Genomic DNA, 19,046 nt, shown 5'->3' on the forward strand with positions numbered 1-19,046 from the left:
TTGGTCAGTCTTGCAGCTCTAAAATTTAAAGTTAAATTTGATTCCAAGTGTTGAAGAAATTTTTTGGCCATGTGTTGTTTGAATTTTTTTTTCTGCATATGCATATTCTGTAGGGATGAGCACCTCATTTTGGACAGGACAGACACTGTCCAGACCCTTACCAAGGGTCTAATGATCTCAAGATTTAGGATAAGAAAGATTACATATTATGTAGCAGCTCATCCTGTTCACTCAGAGAAGAACTTAGCTCAAGCATGAAGTTTACTGTTGATTTGTAGCTACAGACATTATAGTTTCATCTTTATGTTTTTGAAGGTACAAGAAGATTATAACTCCTAATATGCTTTCCATCCTCTCTGCATCAAAAATGAGTTGCAGGAGTGGTCAGACCTCTCATTTCTTTCATTTGACAATCTTCCCTGGGACAATATTTTTTTGTTTTTTTAAATAAATTTCTCCTGTAAAGAGTAGATTAAATAATTGGTCATGATACTTGAATCTCAGTTTACACTTCTGTCTTTTTACTGAGAAAGTGTTTTTTGTTTTTTTTTTTTACAAACTGTCCGTATGAACTCAGCTAAATACTTTATAGTGGAGTTTCAGAGAATATTTTATGTTAGACTTTAAACCTTATTAAATCCATTGCTTTCCCTAAACGTGAAGAATGCTGTGGAGAAAGGTCTGTTTAGTTCTGTCTTAGCAGTACTTGGTATAGGTTTGTCTAGATCTCTGAGTAGTGCATTACAGTAATATATAAGTTTATAGTGACTGTAAATGCTATCCAAATATAGGAATTTGGATTATACATTTAAAGATCAGATTTAAAAAACCTTAGGCATTAACAACCTGTAAGGGTATTATTCTGTCTTCCAATTGTTAATGTAAATTGAATGTAAAATAAGGAAATAAAATGTACTATATTTTCTTTCTTTTACATATTAACATTTCATATTCATTATGATCACTAGGATCCTGCACAGCCAAGGGTTCCTTCTCCACCTGTCCCTGCTAGAAGAAATCAGTTGCGTTCATTAGGTGGGTATCTGTCTTTATTGCAAACTCACTTTCTGTTACAATAAAATTGTTCTCAGTTACAGTTCCCTTTCTTTCCTGCAAAGAAATAGTCTTTTAAAGTTTGCATTTATATGTGGTTGTTTTCTCTGTCTTAATAATATCGGTGTATTAGTATGATATGTCTGAAGTTTTAGTGCAAAATAGAAATACATTTATTATGTATCTTCATCAGGAAAAGTTTTTTTGTAAAAAACAATAGTGGAATAGTCTTCACAGGAAGTGCTGGATCTCTCAGTCAGAACAGTCGTTACCACTGTGACCAGAATATTGCAAAATGGGAGAGTTTTGCACTGGCTGAGTAATGGATTAAACCAACAATTGCAGTTGTAACTCTTAAATTCTGCTTATATTTGGTAATCTGCCTAATCCTCTGCTTGTTCCTCTTAGCTTTCATTGGTGGTTTTAAAATTTAGCTGTGCTGGGAGGATCTCCTTTGCTTTTTATATGCTAGTTATCTTGGCAATGTATGGGTGGAAAGCAGTAATTTTTCTTCTGACTCTTTTTTACAAGAAATATAAGAAATATTCTTTATATAAGAAACAACATATGGAATGTAGCAGTAAATGCTGTCCTGTTGTGGCTTTTCCACTAAATGGGAGAGTGGTTCTTAATGCGGCCATTGGAAATTGATTGACTCAGACTGTCTGTCATGAGAGAAATGAAGACATATGAATTAAGTCTCGTGTTAGAGGATTTAAACTAGTAAAACTTGCTTCCCTGCTAGGTTCTGGACACAGTCTAAAAGTCAGTAACATATCAAATTACTAAGCATGTTATTTGGAAAATGAGGAATTTATTAAACTGGTTTAACTTGTGGAGGAATGCTGTTGTGACCACAAAAAACCAGCTTAGACCCGAAGTAGGTCTAAAAAGTCAGCATAAGCACATACTAAAAACTGAAGTTAGAAGTTGACCACTTAAGACAGTCTGCACTGGACAGACAGATATCCCACTTTTGAGACAGGAAACAGAAATGAGGTTGTGTGCTTGCAGATACCACCTCAATTCCTGTCATCTGCCTCTGGACCTCTGAGGAATGCGTAGATTTGCTTATTTCAAAGTAAGACTTTTTCCTGGCAATGCCCTCTTGCTGCTATTTCATAGCTTTTCCTTTTTTAAATATAGCAAAACATTTCCGGTGACTTTTGGATGCTTTCTGCTATTCAGGGAATCTGGTCCTTGTGTTGTCTCAAAATACAAACTCTAATCTAATTTCTAGTATATGAAATGCTGCAATCCTTGTGTTTGTACAGTCTTTGTTTCAATTAACATTTCATTATCTCTGTTTTCTCTTTTTTTTAACCTTATGTTTATGAAGTAGACAGAAAAGTGGCTCTGACATCTTTATTTTTAAATTATTTGTGCTAAATTCCAGAGGAAAGAAAGAACGTGATAAATGAATTATCAGAGATGAGGAAACAGCTTCGTAGTGAAGAAAGGCGGCTGCAGGAACAGTTGCTAAATATGGCCACTGATGATGATGTACCAATTACACGGTAAGAATTTCATCTTCAGTTTTAAAAGTTAGATTTTGCATAGGAACTTAGAGCTTCTGTGTATTAGTTGGCCAGTATACATGAGTGAAATGAAGATATAAAGATAGAACTTGTATATAAAATTATTTTTTTCTTATGTGTATGGTTTTTTCCCAAGAATCTTGCTAAAGTTTATTGTCAGAATGGCTATACGGGTAAGATTGGAGGTTGCAATGCTCTGCCTCAGAAAGAGGATGTGTAAGGTGGAATTTTATCTCATTACTTCTTTTCCTAGGGCATAATTTATGCCTGTAAAATGCAGTACTACTGCTGTTGAATATGTTTTTGAATGCCATACTGCTGTGAAAGTACTTACTTTATTCTTGAAAAATCATACCCTCTTTATTTAATAAATTTGGTTTGTTTCCAAAATGGATTAGTTAATTATACCAATTAGTTGGAAAAGACTCACCTGATCATCAGTCTTAGTCCTATTCCATAAAGTATGAGGGATTTTTTTTAAATTTTAAGTAGGTTATCCCTTTTTATAACAACTTTCAAACTTATTTTCCTGCTTAGATAGATTTATTAAGGATAAAAGATCCAAATTTTATCAATATTGTATTTCCATCCAACTCATTAATATTACACTCTGCTTGTTTTACAAACTTTTCATGCAGGAGGAGAGACAAGAATCCAAAGGATATATTTGAGAAGGCCAGGCTTCGCCTGCAGGCCCCAGTAAGGCGACCTTCATCAAAGGAGGCACAAGATCCTGTCAATATACAGAATATCTGGGAATTTAATGAACTTAAATACAAAGGCAGGTAGCTCTTCCTGTTACTGATGAAGACGGGTAGTGAAACATCTGTTCTTTTCCTCCATCTTCCATTCCATCCAGTATTTAAAGGCAAAACTAAAAATCAGCCTCTTCACAGCTACTGCTCATACAACACACTCAGTGGATGGCCTTCTGTATGTGTATGTATCTCTGTGTGGTCATTCCTACAAGTCCATGGAATTCACAGCATCCTAATGCTGTGTTTTCACTCGGAGCACCCACCTGTCTTCTGGTCCTTGATGCTTAAACTTCCCGTGCATTTGATATTACGGTGTTACTGAAAGTAGACTGAATTAGATTTTTTTACCCACAAACAAATTATGATTCTCTGTAACTTTCTGTTTCTCCTTTACCAGAAAAAATATATTTTTAATATAGAAAAATTGTGAAGTCATTGCGAAGTGGCTCATCCTCTTGGACACTGTCGCCATTATTTTTAATGTGATTTTTTTATGACTCTGTATCTGTAGCTATTTCTTCTAAAATGCTTTTCAGAAATGTTGGTTTAGGGAAAAAAAGTAAATATCATATCTTTGCTATAGATTCCGAAACGCGTATTGGCTTGAGGCACATGTATCCTGATCCTCCAAAAGATGACCAGACTCTAGAGATTCAACAGCAGGCACTGTTGAGGGAGCAGCAGAAGAAACTTGACAGAATAAGAATGAGGAGAGAAACAGAAGGTAGGGAATGAATGGTCTGAGATCAACAAAAATCATTGAAATTGTGTTTTGAATTTGATAAGAATTAAAAACCATGACATCTAGTTTTACTGCTTCCAAGTTCACTGTCAGCACTGCAGTACGAAACAGTAAAACACCAGAATGCTGAAATTCTATAATAATGTAAGCATAAAGAAATAGAGTGTTTGTGGGAGCTTCTGTGGTTTTATATTTGGTTTTGGGTTTAATTACTGCAACTGTTTCTCTTTGGTTCCCTGATGAAAGTAATTTAGCTAGTGCCTCATACTTCAGAAAAATGCAAGAGAGAAGTAATTTTGTTACTGTTTTTTAAAGAAAAATACAGAGCAGGGTAGCTCTTCAGCTGATCTGTGATAAAAGTGTTATCAGATAAGTTCCTTGAAGCAATTCTTGAGTTCCCACTGAGGAAGTAGATGGCTTTGAGCTGTGAATTGATTAAAATGCAGATGGCATATCCTCACTTTGCTCTCCTTTTAATGGATTAAATTTCTTTAACTTCCATAATCTTGGTTTGAGTATTTCAAAGTTTCGGCAACCTGTAGTCATAAACAGGCTTTGCTTTAGAAACCACATGTGAGATATCTTAAATACTTTGAGTCTGCAGAAGGAAAATGTTACTTGTATTGCTTAATGGAGATGTTCCTAAGATAGTAAAATATTAATATCCTAACATGGTAAAATATTTTAACTGCATATTGCAGAAAGAGCGAAATGTAAATGTAATGCCCCTTTTTTGCATGCTCCACATAATTCCAAATGGAAGGTTCATTTAGATACCTTTTACAAACAGTCATGAAAGACCAATATCTCCAGTTATTTTGGATATTTAAAAATATAATGAGAGTTGCTTCAGCCTTCCCAAGTCATACAAATGAACTCAGTTTTGAGTGCAAGATACAAATTTCTCAGAAGAGTGTTTCCCTTTGTAATTCAGACTGGCCTAGCTAAATTTTCGAAGAGAGACTAACTTTACTTCTGTGGTGGCTTAGCCTTTGCTAGCAGCCAAACTCCCACCCAGCTGCCCTCCTGCTTACATCCCCTCACTCCTGCCCCTTGGTGAGGTAGTAGGGGAAACAGGAAGGATAAAGCTTGTTGGCCAAGCCATAGATGGGAAGGTTGATTACCAACTACTGTTGTGGGCAAAGCAGACCTGACTTGGGGAAAATTAACTTAATTACTCTAAACTTAAATATTTAATTACTGACTTTGAGTAGCAGGAAACAAAAAGACAAACATCAAACCCACATCTTTTCTGCCCCCTTCCCCACACCGAGCTTCACTCTGTGCCCCTGCTCCCCTTCCTTGGTACCACCACAGGTTATGTTCAGTCCCTTCGATGATGCAATGAGTGGTGTCAGGCTGAGGCAGGGGGAAAATATGGTCAGTACATAGTGGTTTCTCTCTTCTGCCTCTGTCTTCTTGCACCTTTCCATCTGCTCCACCATGGTCTCTTCAGGACCTGCAGGGGAATCTTCTCTGGCACCTGGAGAATCTCCTCCCCCTCCTTCTTCTCCAGCCTTCGTGTCTTGCTTTTCCTGTGTTTGTCCTCACTCTTAACTGACATGCTTTGCTTTGCTCTTTCTTAAATATGTTTTCAGAGGCACCACAAGCTTGACTGATGGGCTCAGCTGCAGGTCTGTTATGACACTAGCTGTGCCTGGCACAGAGTCGTCCGTGGCATCTTCTCACAATGCCTGCTGTCCTCGCCTTGCCTCAGTCACCCCTATGACTGCTCCTTAGACTTTTTTAGCCTTAGAGATGAGGTGAAAGTTGGACATTAAAAAAAAAACCAACACAAACACATATGGAAGGAAAATAGTGATACCTTTCCATACTGCTTTAAAAAAATGGGAGTACCTCTTCTGGTCCCTGGTTGTGCTCTGAGGCTTGTTCCTGTTAGCTGTTACTAGACCTATATGTGAGTAAGATCAGGAAAATTGGTTACGAGGGTGTGAAGGGTGACAGTTACTTGCAGGGTGTTCAGTTCAGCTCCTCTTGAGCATTAAAGATGATTCCTGTTCTGTCTTGGACAGATGTGCTGGTGTTCAAGCAAATGTGTCCAATATTGCTTATGGATAATAGAACATCACAGTTGCAAATAAGCATATCTGTACCACTTTCTGTGTTAATTACATGGTTGTGAATATAATTTAATGTCTAAATGGAGTGTATAGGGTTGTCTTCAGTCTTCCCCTCTGTGAGATTGATTGAAAATGATAAAAAATAGTTCACTAGCTTCAGCTGAGATTTCTCTGGGGCGCGGTTCTGATTTTCCACCGTTAGAATATTTTTTAATAGTCCAGTCAGAAAAAGGTTTCATTTAATGTTGTCTGAAGAGGAACCTCCGTAATCTAGAAAGCAAATTTGCCATTTTCATTAATTTCGAGGGCATGCAGTCAGTTTAGACACCTGCTAATGCTAAATGGATAATGCAGGCTTACATGATGACAACCTGAAGAGGCCTTTCCTTGGACAACTTGGATTAGTTGCTAGACAAGCAGCTTATTTTTTAATGTTTTTCTACCGATGCTTCTAGAGGATCCTTGGACAGCTTTCTCTCCCTCTCTCTCTCTCTCCCATCATTTTACAACTTCATTTAACTTTATAGTCTGTCACCGAGCACTGAGCAGGAGAATTAGTTGCTATGTATTTCTCTGTTTATGATACATTTTCGTCAGAGGAAAGTTCATCATCCCCTCACTGAAAGTAGATGAGTGGTTTTATTTTCTGATTTAAGGCAGAAAGAAAGATGAATTAGAGCAGTATGTAATTTTGTACTTTTGCATTATGGGCTGTAGTGGTGTACCTGTTTTCCCACACTATGTAAGCGTTCTTTACCTTACATGCTTTTTATACAGTTTCCACTGTCTTTACATAAAGGAGAAATATGTGGACTATTAGTGGGACTATAACCTGAAAAACTAGTGATTTTAAATGTCCTCAGTTTTAAATGCTAGATGTATCCCTATAAATAAGACAGTTTTTTGCAAATTTCTGGACAATTGTTATTTCAAGGGATAGGAGGGAAAGGCAGAGAAGCAGTTTTGATGTTGTTGCACTGCAGTGCTGGGCTCTGCGTGACTGGAATATTATCTTGGGAATGGACTGATAGCCCATGTGCTCTGGTTTTTGATGCTGGACAGAAGCTCAGCTACACACTGAATAAGTTTGCTAGACAGAGATGCAAACCCCAAAGACTATCGTATTAAAAAATAATAAAATAAAAAATAATAAATAATTTTTAAATTAAAATAAAAATTAATTAAAATAATTTTAAACATTAATAAAACACTATTAAATGTTTTATTTGAAAACTTAAACTAAATAAGAAAAGTAACTTCAATTTTGCTTCTTTGCATTTCCAGCATGCATTAGGCCATTTTTACAATGACCTAATGATACAATGATACAATTGACAATGACCTAATGATACAATTTAATGATACATTAAATTTCAAGATGATTCTCTGTGCTCTCCAGAACTGAGGTTTTTATCCCTAGACAAGTACTTTCCTCTGTAGTGATCTCTGTCTAGTTCAACCACTCTTGAAAGCTGCAAGAGTAGGTGTGCTCAGCATGCTGAGTGTGGATTCACTCCAGGGGCTTTCTGCAGTCCCTGCTCTCATTATTACACCCTGACAGAAGGCAAGAGAAATGATTTCATTAACAGAGTTGATTGTGACACATCATCCTCCTTGCTAGTCAATTTGATTGTTGAGGTGTCCCACCTAGGGGAGAAGATCATTAGTCTTGAGTTCTATTGATATAAGTACAACCGTTTAGTTATACTAACATTCCTGGCAAGCAGATGTCTGGAATACAGAGTAAATATTTTTTGAGTATCCATGAATCTTAACTACCAAGCAGTGTAATATTTAGTTTCACTGCATATAAATGAGACTCCTGACTTGCAGTCTAGCCCGTGATAGACTGCTAAAAATAATGGCAAAAACCAAACTAGGGACAGGAATTATATGGCTTGGGTGATCCCTAATTTTGGAAGAAATAATTCATTTTTGAGTCTCTAATTTTTGAAATTTGATGCAGAATTGGTTTGTATTTCTACTTGGTTCATATCTAGTTTAAACGAAAAATGATAGAGAGATTTCTTTCCATTTTTGGGGTCTTTTGTGTCCTAGCTGGGAAGTTCAGATGGAGTTTAAAGTACTGCAATTTAACACTAGCAATTGCTGTTATGCTGAATACCATTAACTTCTGATTTTTTTTTTTTTTTTTAATTTACAAATGTGTTTCATGTAAGAAAAAAAATGTGACACAAAATTTAGTATGTGAAGATGCTGGCAAGAAAACCAGAATATGTATGCTAGGAAAGGGAGGATAATCTTCATTATAATAAGAAGGCCATCCTCTTGGAGTTATTTGCTACACTTTGGAAAATAGATTTCTGTCAAAATGCCTTTTCATCTGCAGTACTTAACCTGTTGGGTTTTATGAGTACCACATTCCATTTGCATTAGGATTCAGCAGTGTGCAGAACACTGGACAAAAACCCCATTTTTCTCTAGCTGTGTGGCTGGATTTTGTCAAAGATGCAGTAATTCAAACAATAAAGATCTTAAGATATCAAAAACTGAAACATAAGGGAGAAGAGAGAGAAACTAAGTATTCATGCAGCAAACTTTTGTGCCTCCATGTGTTGCTTTGATGGTTTAAACTGTGCTGCTTTCCCACAAATCGATGGGTTTTTTACATTATTAAGTCAGTACTTGGACATGACCTTTCTATAACAGGTGTTTAGAATATTATTGTAAACATACCTCAGAGGTAGTTCTGACTGTTAATGTATAGGGAACTTTTTCAGAATTCAGCACAATTTAGTGCAGTTCTAGCATTTAGTGAAATATGATTATAATCTTTTAAAAAATGGTTTTCAGTAGCCACAGAAATAATTATGCTTCCTTTTTCTGGATAACAAGTAAGGTTTTGAGTAAGACGGAAACCAGTTGATTTTTATTAGTTGTGAATAGTATGATTCTGGTGTGAAATGAATGTGACTGAATCCAACCTTAGGGGCTTGCACATGCTCAACATTTTCAGAAACAATACACTACAGACTTCTGTTTGATTTCTCTGATTCTGCTTAAATTTACGTAAGGAAACTGGAATAACCGTTGCATTCAAATGTTTTGAAAATTTGTTCATTCATTACAATGTATGTAAATTTAAAGGTGTAATGCATATTGGTCTTCATTTTTGTAATTGTATAGTGATAAAACTTTTAGTGTGTTTTGGTATTAACTGTCTTTATGTCAACACTGTCATTTTGTCTCTTGTCTATGTTGCCTTTATTGATCAAGATGACTCTGCTTCTGACAGCTACCCACAAACCATGGGACTGGTAAGAATAAAACAGGATTTGTATTTTATTGCTTTTTTCAAGTGGGAAAAATATTGTGTCTTTCACTGATTTGGAGAAGAGTATTAAATAACAACGCAGCAAGCTTCCTTACTTCTCTTGCTTGTCCACACGATGAGTAACAGCCTCTTTAAACTTGACATACAAGTTACTTATGTTTGTGCGTAGAGAGAGCCTGATTCTTTAACTCCCTTCCTTTTATATTCATTGGTGTGTATTTTATATTCATACAATGTTCAGTTGCTGCTTGGGCCAAACTAAAGGATAACAGAGTTCAATTGTGTTTCATGGTAATGTGAAACCATGCAAAATAGGAGACTGTGCAAGAGCAAAGACATTAACCTTGAGGATAATACTGTAACTAAATGCAGAAATGGAACAGTTTTTTGTTTAAAAAAATAATCATCTTAATGCACTTTATAGTTGTAATTTATTGACTGAAATTCTCATTCAGAGCAATGCTTTGCAGTAAAAGATTCGTTTTCTATTGTTCTGTTTCCTCTGATAGTTTCTACTGCTTTGATTTTAGAGTGGTTTTCAACATAAATTACTCCACAGTAGAATTTCTGTAACAAATGGTTGCATCTATGGAGTGAACTAAGAGTGTTGGTCTTATGGCTTGCTATTACGATGAAGAAATTTGTTATTTTAATGCTTCAATGTCAAAGCTTGTATGTGGTGGGATAAGCGAAACAGAAGGAATCATTCTTCATTTGATCAATACTTCATACAAACCTAAAGTGCAAAGCTCCCCTCCAGCACTGACTGTTCTGAAACTCAGACAGAGAGAGAGGGATCTATTTCTTAATAGACATGTCTGTGTTGCACAAATCACCAAAACAGCTGCCATGTGTGGGCACTTTCAGCAAATGGGATTACTACAGAAAAGTAAAATAAAGACCCTAATGCTTAAAGGGAATATGAGTTATTTCAAAGTGTATTGGGTTTGTAGAAACCTAAAGTAAAGAATAGTAGAATATAACGCTGTAGAGCTGCTCTTTACTTTGTAGAAGTTTGGCAATTAATTTACATTAATTATAATTTGGCTCCAGAAATATATTGAGGCCTCTGAATTTCCATTTCTTCTGTTTCACTTTTGTAGTTCAGGAATGAATCTAATGAATTCTTGACGAATTCACTGTTGGAATCGGATAGCGCTTTTATCGGTGAGTTTATACCTCTCTTTAACCATTTTGTGAGTGTACAAACATGTTATTTAATCCAATGCTGTGTCTCTAAAATGATTATTACTGTTTTAAAAGTTACAGTGGTTATAGGTATGGTGGTTGGTTTAAAGTATTAGAAAATTATGCCTCCAAATTAAAGTGCAAATATTTATGAAATTGTACTGCAATAAATTTGTGTAGATCACCCCTAAAATTAATGATGCTGCCTTATACCACTTTACATCCTTTAATGAGAAAACATCTTTCTCTGCTCTTTGTGCCTTGTCTGGGATGCTAGTCTTGTCTAGGAGCTTCTTTTGACATCTTCCCAGCTTCGGATAAGGAAAAGCTAATATTTGTTCAGCAAATGTATTACAGCGGTAGAATATACAATGCTCTTCTGTTGTTCTGCAGCAAATAAAATACTTTATTGGCAATCACAACTTACAACTGCAAGCTGTCCACAGTGAAATACAAGAGTCTTAGCAGTTATTTTCATGGTTATTCTTTTGATTTACAAGCATGCTCAATTTTAAGTATGATTATATGGGTATAATAGTGATTCTTTCTAAATTGATCACTTTTCTGCTGTTCACATATTATTTCATTTCACTTGAAACATCATACTTGTAAATATTGTTGCTTTTTCATCATCTGAAATAGATGACTTTTAGTTTTAAGATTTTCGTATAAAGGACTGCCTCATTCTCTTACATCTCCTTATTCAACCTTCATCTGCATGTATGTATAAGTGCTGTTTTATTTCCATTCACTAGAAATAATAAGGCTAGAAAACCCCAGTCAACTCAGGCCTCTACACATTATTTTCCTTTAGCAGGCATTACAGTATCTTAAAATTTCCTTCATTCATTTTACAAGGTTTTTATTCTTTGCTGTAGGGAAGATGCAGTTGAGTTCTGCTTTTTAATGAAAGTAGATGATAAACTGATGATTATTATCTCTGGCTTTGGTTAAAAGCAGAATTTTTCGTTTGAAATGTATTCAAGCTTATTCTGTTAACATGCAAGTTCTGGAGTAGAGGATAGAACCTGGCCTTGGGAGGGGCACAGGACGAGGCTTTCAGCCTTGTTCAATGCATTTGGTACTCTCTGTAGTCTGCAATGCCTTCTTTTTCAGGTTAGGAATAGTACAGCCCAAATGGGGAAAGGATGCTTTAGGAGAGCCCATCAGTCTAGAATGTGGCCAAATATCCTAAGTCAAATGCTCTGTGATTGCATTTAATAAGTCTTGCAAAGCTGGGTCTTTAGTAGGTTGTCTTTTATGAATGGGAACGAGCATTTTTGAATCCTGCTAATTGTTTCCCATTAGCAGTATTGTGTGGATAAACATCCACACTATCTCCTTTCATCTGCTCTGAATCTGCCACCTGTGTAATGAGGTGCTCTTGCTTTCGTTCACCACTTTCACAAGGTTCGTGATTTTTATAGTCCTCTCACCCTTTTCCTTTTTCTCCCCGTCCAACTGTTACTTGCAGCTCAGTGAGGTGATGGAGTTAACCTATGATATATATTCCCCCCTTTATTTTCCCTTTTATTCCCAGATCGTTTAGGACCGTGGTGAAAACCATGTTCTCTGATACTGAGCTGTAGGCACTAACTAAAACTGTGTTATCCTTTGCATTATTTGGGCTTTACAAATTAAAATTCCGAATGTGAATCTGGTGACTTCCACCCCTGACTACCATTATCTGTGGGCTGCCTTCTCTGTGAATTGTGCTGCTCACGTTGTCTGAGGGTCTTTTGCGAAATACCTGGGGTATATTTTAACAATGTTTTTCATTTCCTAAGAGGAGTGTAACACTACCCTTTGTTTTCATTGTTTTTTTTTTTTTTTTTTACACGGGTTTAAAATCCAACTCAATTTTGACATCTATTATGTCAGTATTACAAATGAATTTATCTCCCAGGGCTCAGAAATTTGAGGCAGTTAGGAATAAAGAGGTGCATCAGTTTCTTTTTCTCCTTTTTTGCCTCACTGGAAACCCTAGAATTCATTGAAAGCATTCATTCATTGAATGATTTGAAAGCATCTCTCTGCAGCAGTATCTGAATGATAGATGTTTACAGGAACACGTAGTATCTTACACTAATGGTACAAATAAATTCTACTTTATCTTGTACTTTGTCTCTGTTGTCATAAATTCACATGATTAAACCATTTTTTATACTTTGAGTAATAGCACTAATTTGAATATAGTGAAGCTGAACTGATCTTGTAGATGGAATTCTGATGTGTGGATTGTTAGCCATATACCATTTCAAAATTACACTTTGATTTTTTTCATTGAAACATTTGTGATAGGAGTATAAGTACCTGTGATGAAACTAGGAAGGGAGGAGAGGAGAATAAAATTTTTATTTTTAGAGAAAAACCAACTGGTAATACAAAAGAATTTTTTAATATCTCTTTGTTTCTCTGAATTTGTTTCATATCAATAAAATGTATTTTTCAAACCTAAGTATTTCATTTTTCAACCAAAATAATTGTTTACTTGTTACTTTTAGAATTTACACCGATCTGTCGTCTTAATTCTTTTACTTAATGTGTCATACCAGACTAAGCACCTTTTCAAAAGGTGACTTTGTTGTTACAAAGAGTAGTTGATTTAATGGATTCTATACTGATTTTGTTGAGCAAAGTCCTTCCTTTTCCTGGGAGTAGCAGTCCTTGAAGGTGCTAGAGGATCTGAACTAGGAATGAGAGCCCAATGTTAGCAGCAAGCAGCAGCAAAGCCATAAACCAGCCCCCAAGCAGTGGTTACTGATCCTGGAGAAAAAAAAAAAGTACCTGTTTGAAATAGTTTGTATTTGAAATAGTTTCCAGAATCAGCAAAAGAAAGGGAAATAGACAAGATAAGTGTGAAGCAGAGAGATCACCTTAGGGTTCATTTATATAATAAAAATAGATGAAACTCCCTCCACTGTAATATGAAACAGATAGGATCAAAAAAATTGGTTATTTGTTTTTGTATGAACAGATTCTAACAGTTTATTACAAGAAATCACTGAGATATGACCAGGGCTGTGTGATTAATGCATAGATTATGTGTTATCATATTCTATGTAACATTATCGTTCTGTGTAATGTTATTATGTATTCCATGTAACATATTTACATACATAATTTATTACATGATTGTATCTTTTTATGACTCTAATTTACCTAGTGTTTTCTGTTTCGAGCAAACAAACTTGTTTGAATACTCATTTTTCTCTAAAGGTCTAGGTATGAACAAGATGTGGTGAAGTGAGGTGGGTGGTAGATTTGCAGGATGCCTTATCCTCTGTATAAGAGATATCTTGATATATATCATGGAATCACAGAAGGGTTTGGGTTGGAAGGCACCTTAAAGGTCCTCTTGTTCCAACCTCTATGCCATGGGCAGGGACATCTTCTACTAGACCAGGTTGCTCAGAGTCCCATCCAGCCTGGCCTTCAACACTTCCAAGGATGGGGAGTCCACAACTTCTCTGGATCACCTGTTCCAGGTATATTTCTGGCCTTTGCTTGAAGGTCATCCCTTTCTGCCATTGTGGTGCCTTGTTCTTTTGTCTGAATCTGAATTATCACCGGCTTTGTCCAAGATGTCCTAATGAATACATTCCTTGATTCCTGTGATGAAATCAAATACAGTATATTGGCTCATTTCAAAACATAAGCAGGTTTGAGCACTGTGTGGTATTTTGATTTCTTTGCAAATGATTTCACCTGTTTTTCCAGGTGCTAATGGGGAAACATTTCCTGCCTTAGAAGAAGTTAATTTATTACCACAACTTCCATCTTCTGCAAGGGAGAGGAGACGAATGAAGCAGAAGGCTTTGGAGCGTGCTGTATGTATGATAACTGGCTTGGCTTAAATATGAAGGTGGGCCACAGATCTAATGTCAGACAGTTCCTGTGGTTCCTGTGGTGTTACAGATCCGGAGAGAGAACATGTGTAGCTATTTGCCCTTTCAAAAAGGATGCTGTTTAACTGAAGGAATTGTGCATTTTTGGATTTTCTGCAGGGGGATGTTCCAGCAGCCCAGACACCGCTGCTGCAGCCTGACAGCCTTAGTTTGCACTCAAATTTCAGCCTCGACGTTGATCAGATGAAAGGCAAGAATGAGGAACGATTGCACAGACTGACTGAGCTCCAGCAGAAATCTGCTTACTTGGGTATGCTCTGTGTAGTAGAGATGATGTAGTGAATACTAATTAATTACAATAATTAAAGGAACAAATAATAGGCTGCACGTAGTAGAACAGTGAGCAACTGGATCAAACATAGGAATTATTTATAGAGTTGTGTAGCTGCTGCAGGGAGTTCCCCAGCAAACTTCAACACAACTCTTTTAGAGTAGGTTTAGAGGAGGGTAGTAGGAAAAGATGCTCTAATTCCTGTCTGATCAGCCACTTGTACTTCCCTGTCTGTCCCACTGTGATGTGTCACTGCTGGCAGTAGGGTGGGGATATCCAGCTGCATTGCTGAAATATTAGTGGAAAGAAATGAAATGCCTGAGTGATGAATGGTGATGAGGTGCCTGTGTGAGTTTGTTGGTACTCCTGGGAATCAGATGTGTGTGGTCTAACCAGAATGAAGATATGCCAGAAAATTGTGTATGGTGAAGTACTTCAGTTTCTAGTTAATGTCATTTTCTAGTGGTTGGTTAATGTAAATGAACATTCAGTATTTAAGGTTGATATTGATACCTCATTCACTGGACACACACTGGAATTCATTCTGTGTTTCTTGTCATCATATGATACATCAGACTGGAGTCGTCTTGGAGCTTCTGCACAGGCTGACTGCCTAATCTAGATCCCCTTTGTATATGAAGTACTAATCATGGCAACCATTAATGGCCTGTAATTTCTCATGTGGGTTATGACCCAGATTCTTTCATATGAGTCTGAAATCTCCCTTTTTTTAGGAGGTGGTTGCTATGCTGTATAGGCAATTACAGTATCAGTATCCTTTTTATAAATTTAATGAGAGTACAGATGCTGGCAGTATTTTTGATTCTGTTGCTATGGGTACTCTTACAAGCACTTCATCCTTTTTTTGTTTGCTTTAAACATCTCACTGTGATTTTTAAGTCACTAAAAAAAACCCATTCATATTAATTTTTTTCTATAACCTAAATAAATGCTTTACTAATTTTACTCCACTCAGATATTTTTGCTATGTGAACTTCTTTTACTTCTCTGCGCTTGCTCTTATCTCACCTCTTTTATAATTTCACTTCATACCATATGAACCACACTTTTAATTTTGTTTGCCTTCTGTTTTTCATGGTCTCCAGAGCTTCAGCCTTTAGTATATAATTTTTATATGTGTATGTGTGTGTGTATATTTGTATGTATGTAACTTGTTCTTTGGAACACACGGGGACCATCACTCATCCTTACCATATGTGCCTCTTGAAAAGGTAGCTAGAGATGCTCTTGCTCAGCTGTGGTCATTCAGGCTGCACTGCTGCCTGCCTTCTTGTTCCCTCCTCATGCTCAGGGACATTACAGAAAAAATGAGTGAAGCCAAGTGGTTTTATTCCTTTTCCATAACAGTTTGATAGAACCCTTGTGGCATCCTTTTGCTTTCCCAGCAGCTAGGACTGTTATTTTTTCTCTGCTCTCAGAGACACTGCTGTAAGAAAACAAATGTGTCAAATATACAACTAAGGAAATGTAACTGGTTATCTTCCCTTTAAATGACCAGAGATGGCAATTTACAGGCTTAGATAAATTCTAAATGCAGCTCCAAAGAAAATTCTTTTCATGTGTCCCAATTAAGAACAGCTTTTTATGGAGTATCCAAAGTGTTGAAATTCATGATGAAGGAAGTTTTGCACTGTAGCTGATCTGTGGTGCTTTCTAAAAGCAGCGCCAAGTGATTCTGATATAGTGTTGTGCACTATGATCTTATCTCTGTTAAAACAGTTGTTCCTGCCTCTGACATCTGGAAGATCTAAAGGCTTTGTCTTTAAAGGCAGCAATAGTTTAGCTTGGGGAAATGCAGCTTTCTGGCCTGGTTGTCCACAGTTTGTCTCTTCTCTAAACAAATACGTTACCTTATATTTATTGTTTCTAACTATCATCTCTTGAAGCAGCAAAGAAAAATTTAATTTTCTTTAGGTATTACTTTTTCTGCCATGTACTGTTTTTAACCCCACCATAACTTACGTGTGTGAAACCCATGGGTTCCAATCCACAGGAGAGTTCATCTGACCCAAGATTTAAGAGGCAAAGAGGTTTGCTCTGCCAGCTTTAAGCACTGAGAGAGAGAGGTCTGCTCTCACTTCTAATGTTACAGTCAAGTTTTGTTTTAACCAGACTAGGAAGGCTTGGAGGATGATCAGATCAGTGTCTGTATGATGTGACAGAACTAATGATTTGGTGCTAAATTCTTTTAGAACAGGAAGTAATTGGCATTTTGTTTTGGAATCTGAAATCCCACCTTGAGCATGAAGAGAAAAACAGCCTTTGCTCCCATTGTATGTGGGGTCGTGCAGTTTCTGTCCTTCCCTTCACCTATCCACACCTGACTGCTCCTTCTGCAGGACCTGAGTTCTCATGCCTATGCTTAAACCATCAACTTTCAAGTTTTAATGAGAAGATACAGAGAAATTTTGGTTTAAAATCAGATTTTAAAAAGTCATAATTTTTTTCCAAAATAAAAACCTTTAAATTTGGAAAAATCATCCGAATACTTTAATTAAATGACACAAATTGCTAAATGGAATTATTTGATCACTACATACACAATTCTTTTACATTTTACTTGAATTAGGATGTTTCTGCAAAACTTTTGTGATTTTTTGTTTTTTCCTAAGCCAGAATCTTTAAATATTTTTCTGCCCACCTTAAACACACACAAACAAAAGAGAACTTTTTCATTTATGTGACTCAGCTTTAAAGGGGAAAATATTGCAATTTTCAGTTGTTTTAGGTGTGTATCTGGGGACTGTGTAATTTTGTGGTTTATATATGTAAAATGTTGTGAAGCCAAAAAATGAACAGCACAGAGAAATTGATACATTTATATATAATAAAAATTTATGTTGTTTGATAATCCACACTAAGAACAATTTGTTTAAGGTATTAGGTATGTACGGTTGCTAACAGAATTGAAATGAGTGAAGTTCAGACCTCAAATTCAAAGGCAAGGCAGTTCAGCTTTTTCTTTGGTGGGGTTTGTTTTGTGGCTGGAAGATCACAACTTATCCAGTTTGAGAGTGACGTTGCATTGAGGTTATAACCTGTGCTGGACTGTGATACACTTGCATTTACATTGTTAACTAGTGATGAAATAATTCTTCCTGAGTTCTCTCCCGAGTAAGAGACTGACTATACGAGAGTGTTGGGCCATGCCACTGTAATTTAATGGCCTTATTTTTAAATGCATTTTTTTACGCATATATGCACTGACAGATTTGACTTTTCCTTATAAAAGGAGCTTTTGGGAAAGCCAGAACCATCTACTGAGTCCATCCACCTTTGCCTGTATCACCCCCTTGCTGACCTGGTGGTGGGGGTGTGGAGCTATTGAGGCACAGTTCCTCAGAACATCAACAAATGTGTGTTAAGTAGAAACAAATGTGATTTACAACCATTATTTATGCATTCTTTGCAGACAAGCAACCCTGTTGAATGTTGTGGTAAGATGTGATAAGCTTCTGTCCCCTTTTATCACATGTGTGTTGCTCTCCTCCTTTCCCAGGTGATGACATTTCCTTAGGAGATGTGGATGATCTTTTGAAGCGCCCTCCATCCCACACGGGCAGACGCCCCAGTTCTGTCGACACAGTCGCAACAGAGCCCTGGCTGCGACCAGGAACTTCCGACACGCTCCAGAGACTGATGGCTGAACAGTCAAACCCAGCAAAGCTGCCGCCGGAGAACACGCTCCCGCTCGGTTGGCAGGGCCTCTCCACCGCGCACGGCTGACTCCGGCCTGTGGGAACCAGCTGTGCCTTGCGGCCAAGGAGGGACCATCCAGCACTACCGCACTTTCCAGGGTCTCCTGGAGGGAGAGTTCTCTTCCATGTACATAGTGTGGAGTTGTGCGTGTGTGTAATTTAAAATAGCAATAATAAAGATTCAGACACTGCAGTGTAATGGAGAATGTAGCATAGGGATGTTTTCTATTCCATGACGTGGGAAGTGGAGGAATAGCTTGTCAGCTTTTGCACTTTTTATAATATAATAATGGCCAGTCTTCGCGAGCGAAGATTTGGGAAAGGTCATTGACCCTTCGAGCCTGCGCAGTGGATTTTTTAGGTGAGACACAGCGTGCGCTGAACTGAGCCCACCCTTTAATCCTGAGGTTCATCTGCCGGGGCCGAGTGAAACTCGGACAGTGGCAGTGAGGGCCCCAGAACGTAGGTTTGTTTAGAGTGACCTTCTCTTAGA

At 37.0% G+C, this 19,046-nt stretch overlaps 1 protein-coding gene across 10 annotated transcripts in view; it reads left to right on the forward strand.

Moving 5' to 3' along the window:
- CSPP1 (centrosome and spindle pole associated protein 1) overlaps nt 1–18,824 on the forward strand; it is a 65,727-nt gene extending 46,903 nt beyond the window's left edge. For 7 of the 10 annotated variants that reach the window (XM_017812532.1, XM_017812529.1, XM_017812528.1 and 4 more), the window contains 9 exons: nt 969–1,035; nt 2,450–2,570; nt 3,230–3,372; nt 3,933–4,073; nt 9,410–9,450; nt 10,571–10,634; nt 14,376–14,485; nt 14,663–14,813; nt 18,355–18,581. In XM_017812532.1, coding sequence (XP_017668021.1) covers nt 969–1,035; nt 2,450–2,570; nt 3,230–3,372; nt 3,933–4,073; nt 9,410–9,450; nt 10,571–10,634; nt 14,376–14,485; nt 14,663–14,813; nt 18,355–18,581 — 1,065 coding nt within the window. Of the gene's footprint in view, nt 1–968; nt 1,036–2,449; nt 2,571–3,229; nt 3,373–3,932; nt 4,074–9,409; nt 9,451–10,570; nt 10,635–14,375; nt 14,486–14,662; nt 14,814–18,354 lie in introns of all 10 variants that reach the window. The other 3 variants (XM_017812526.1, XM_017812530.1, XM_017812533.1) reach the window with 1 other exon arrangement.
- Nucleotides 18,825–19,046: the final 222 nt, after the last annotated feature.

The sequence above is a fragment of the Lepidothrix coronata genome, unplaced genomic scaffold, assembly GCF_001604755.1.
Source record: "Lepidothrix coronata isolate B3197 unplaced genomic scaffold, Lepidothrix_coronata-1.0 Scaffold36, whole genome shotgun sequence".
In the NCBI taxonomy this organism is placed as follows: Eukaryota; Metazoa; Chordata; class Aves; order Passeriformes; family Pipridae; genus Lepidothrix; species Lepidothrix coronata.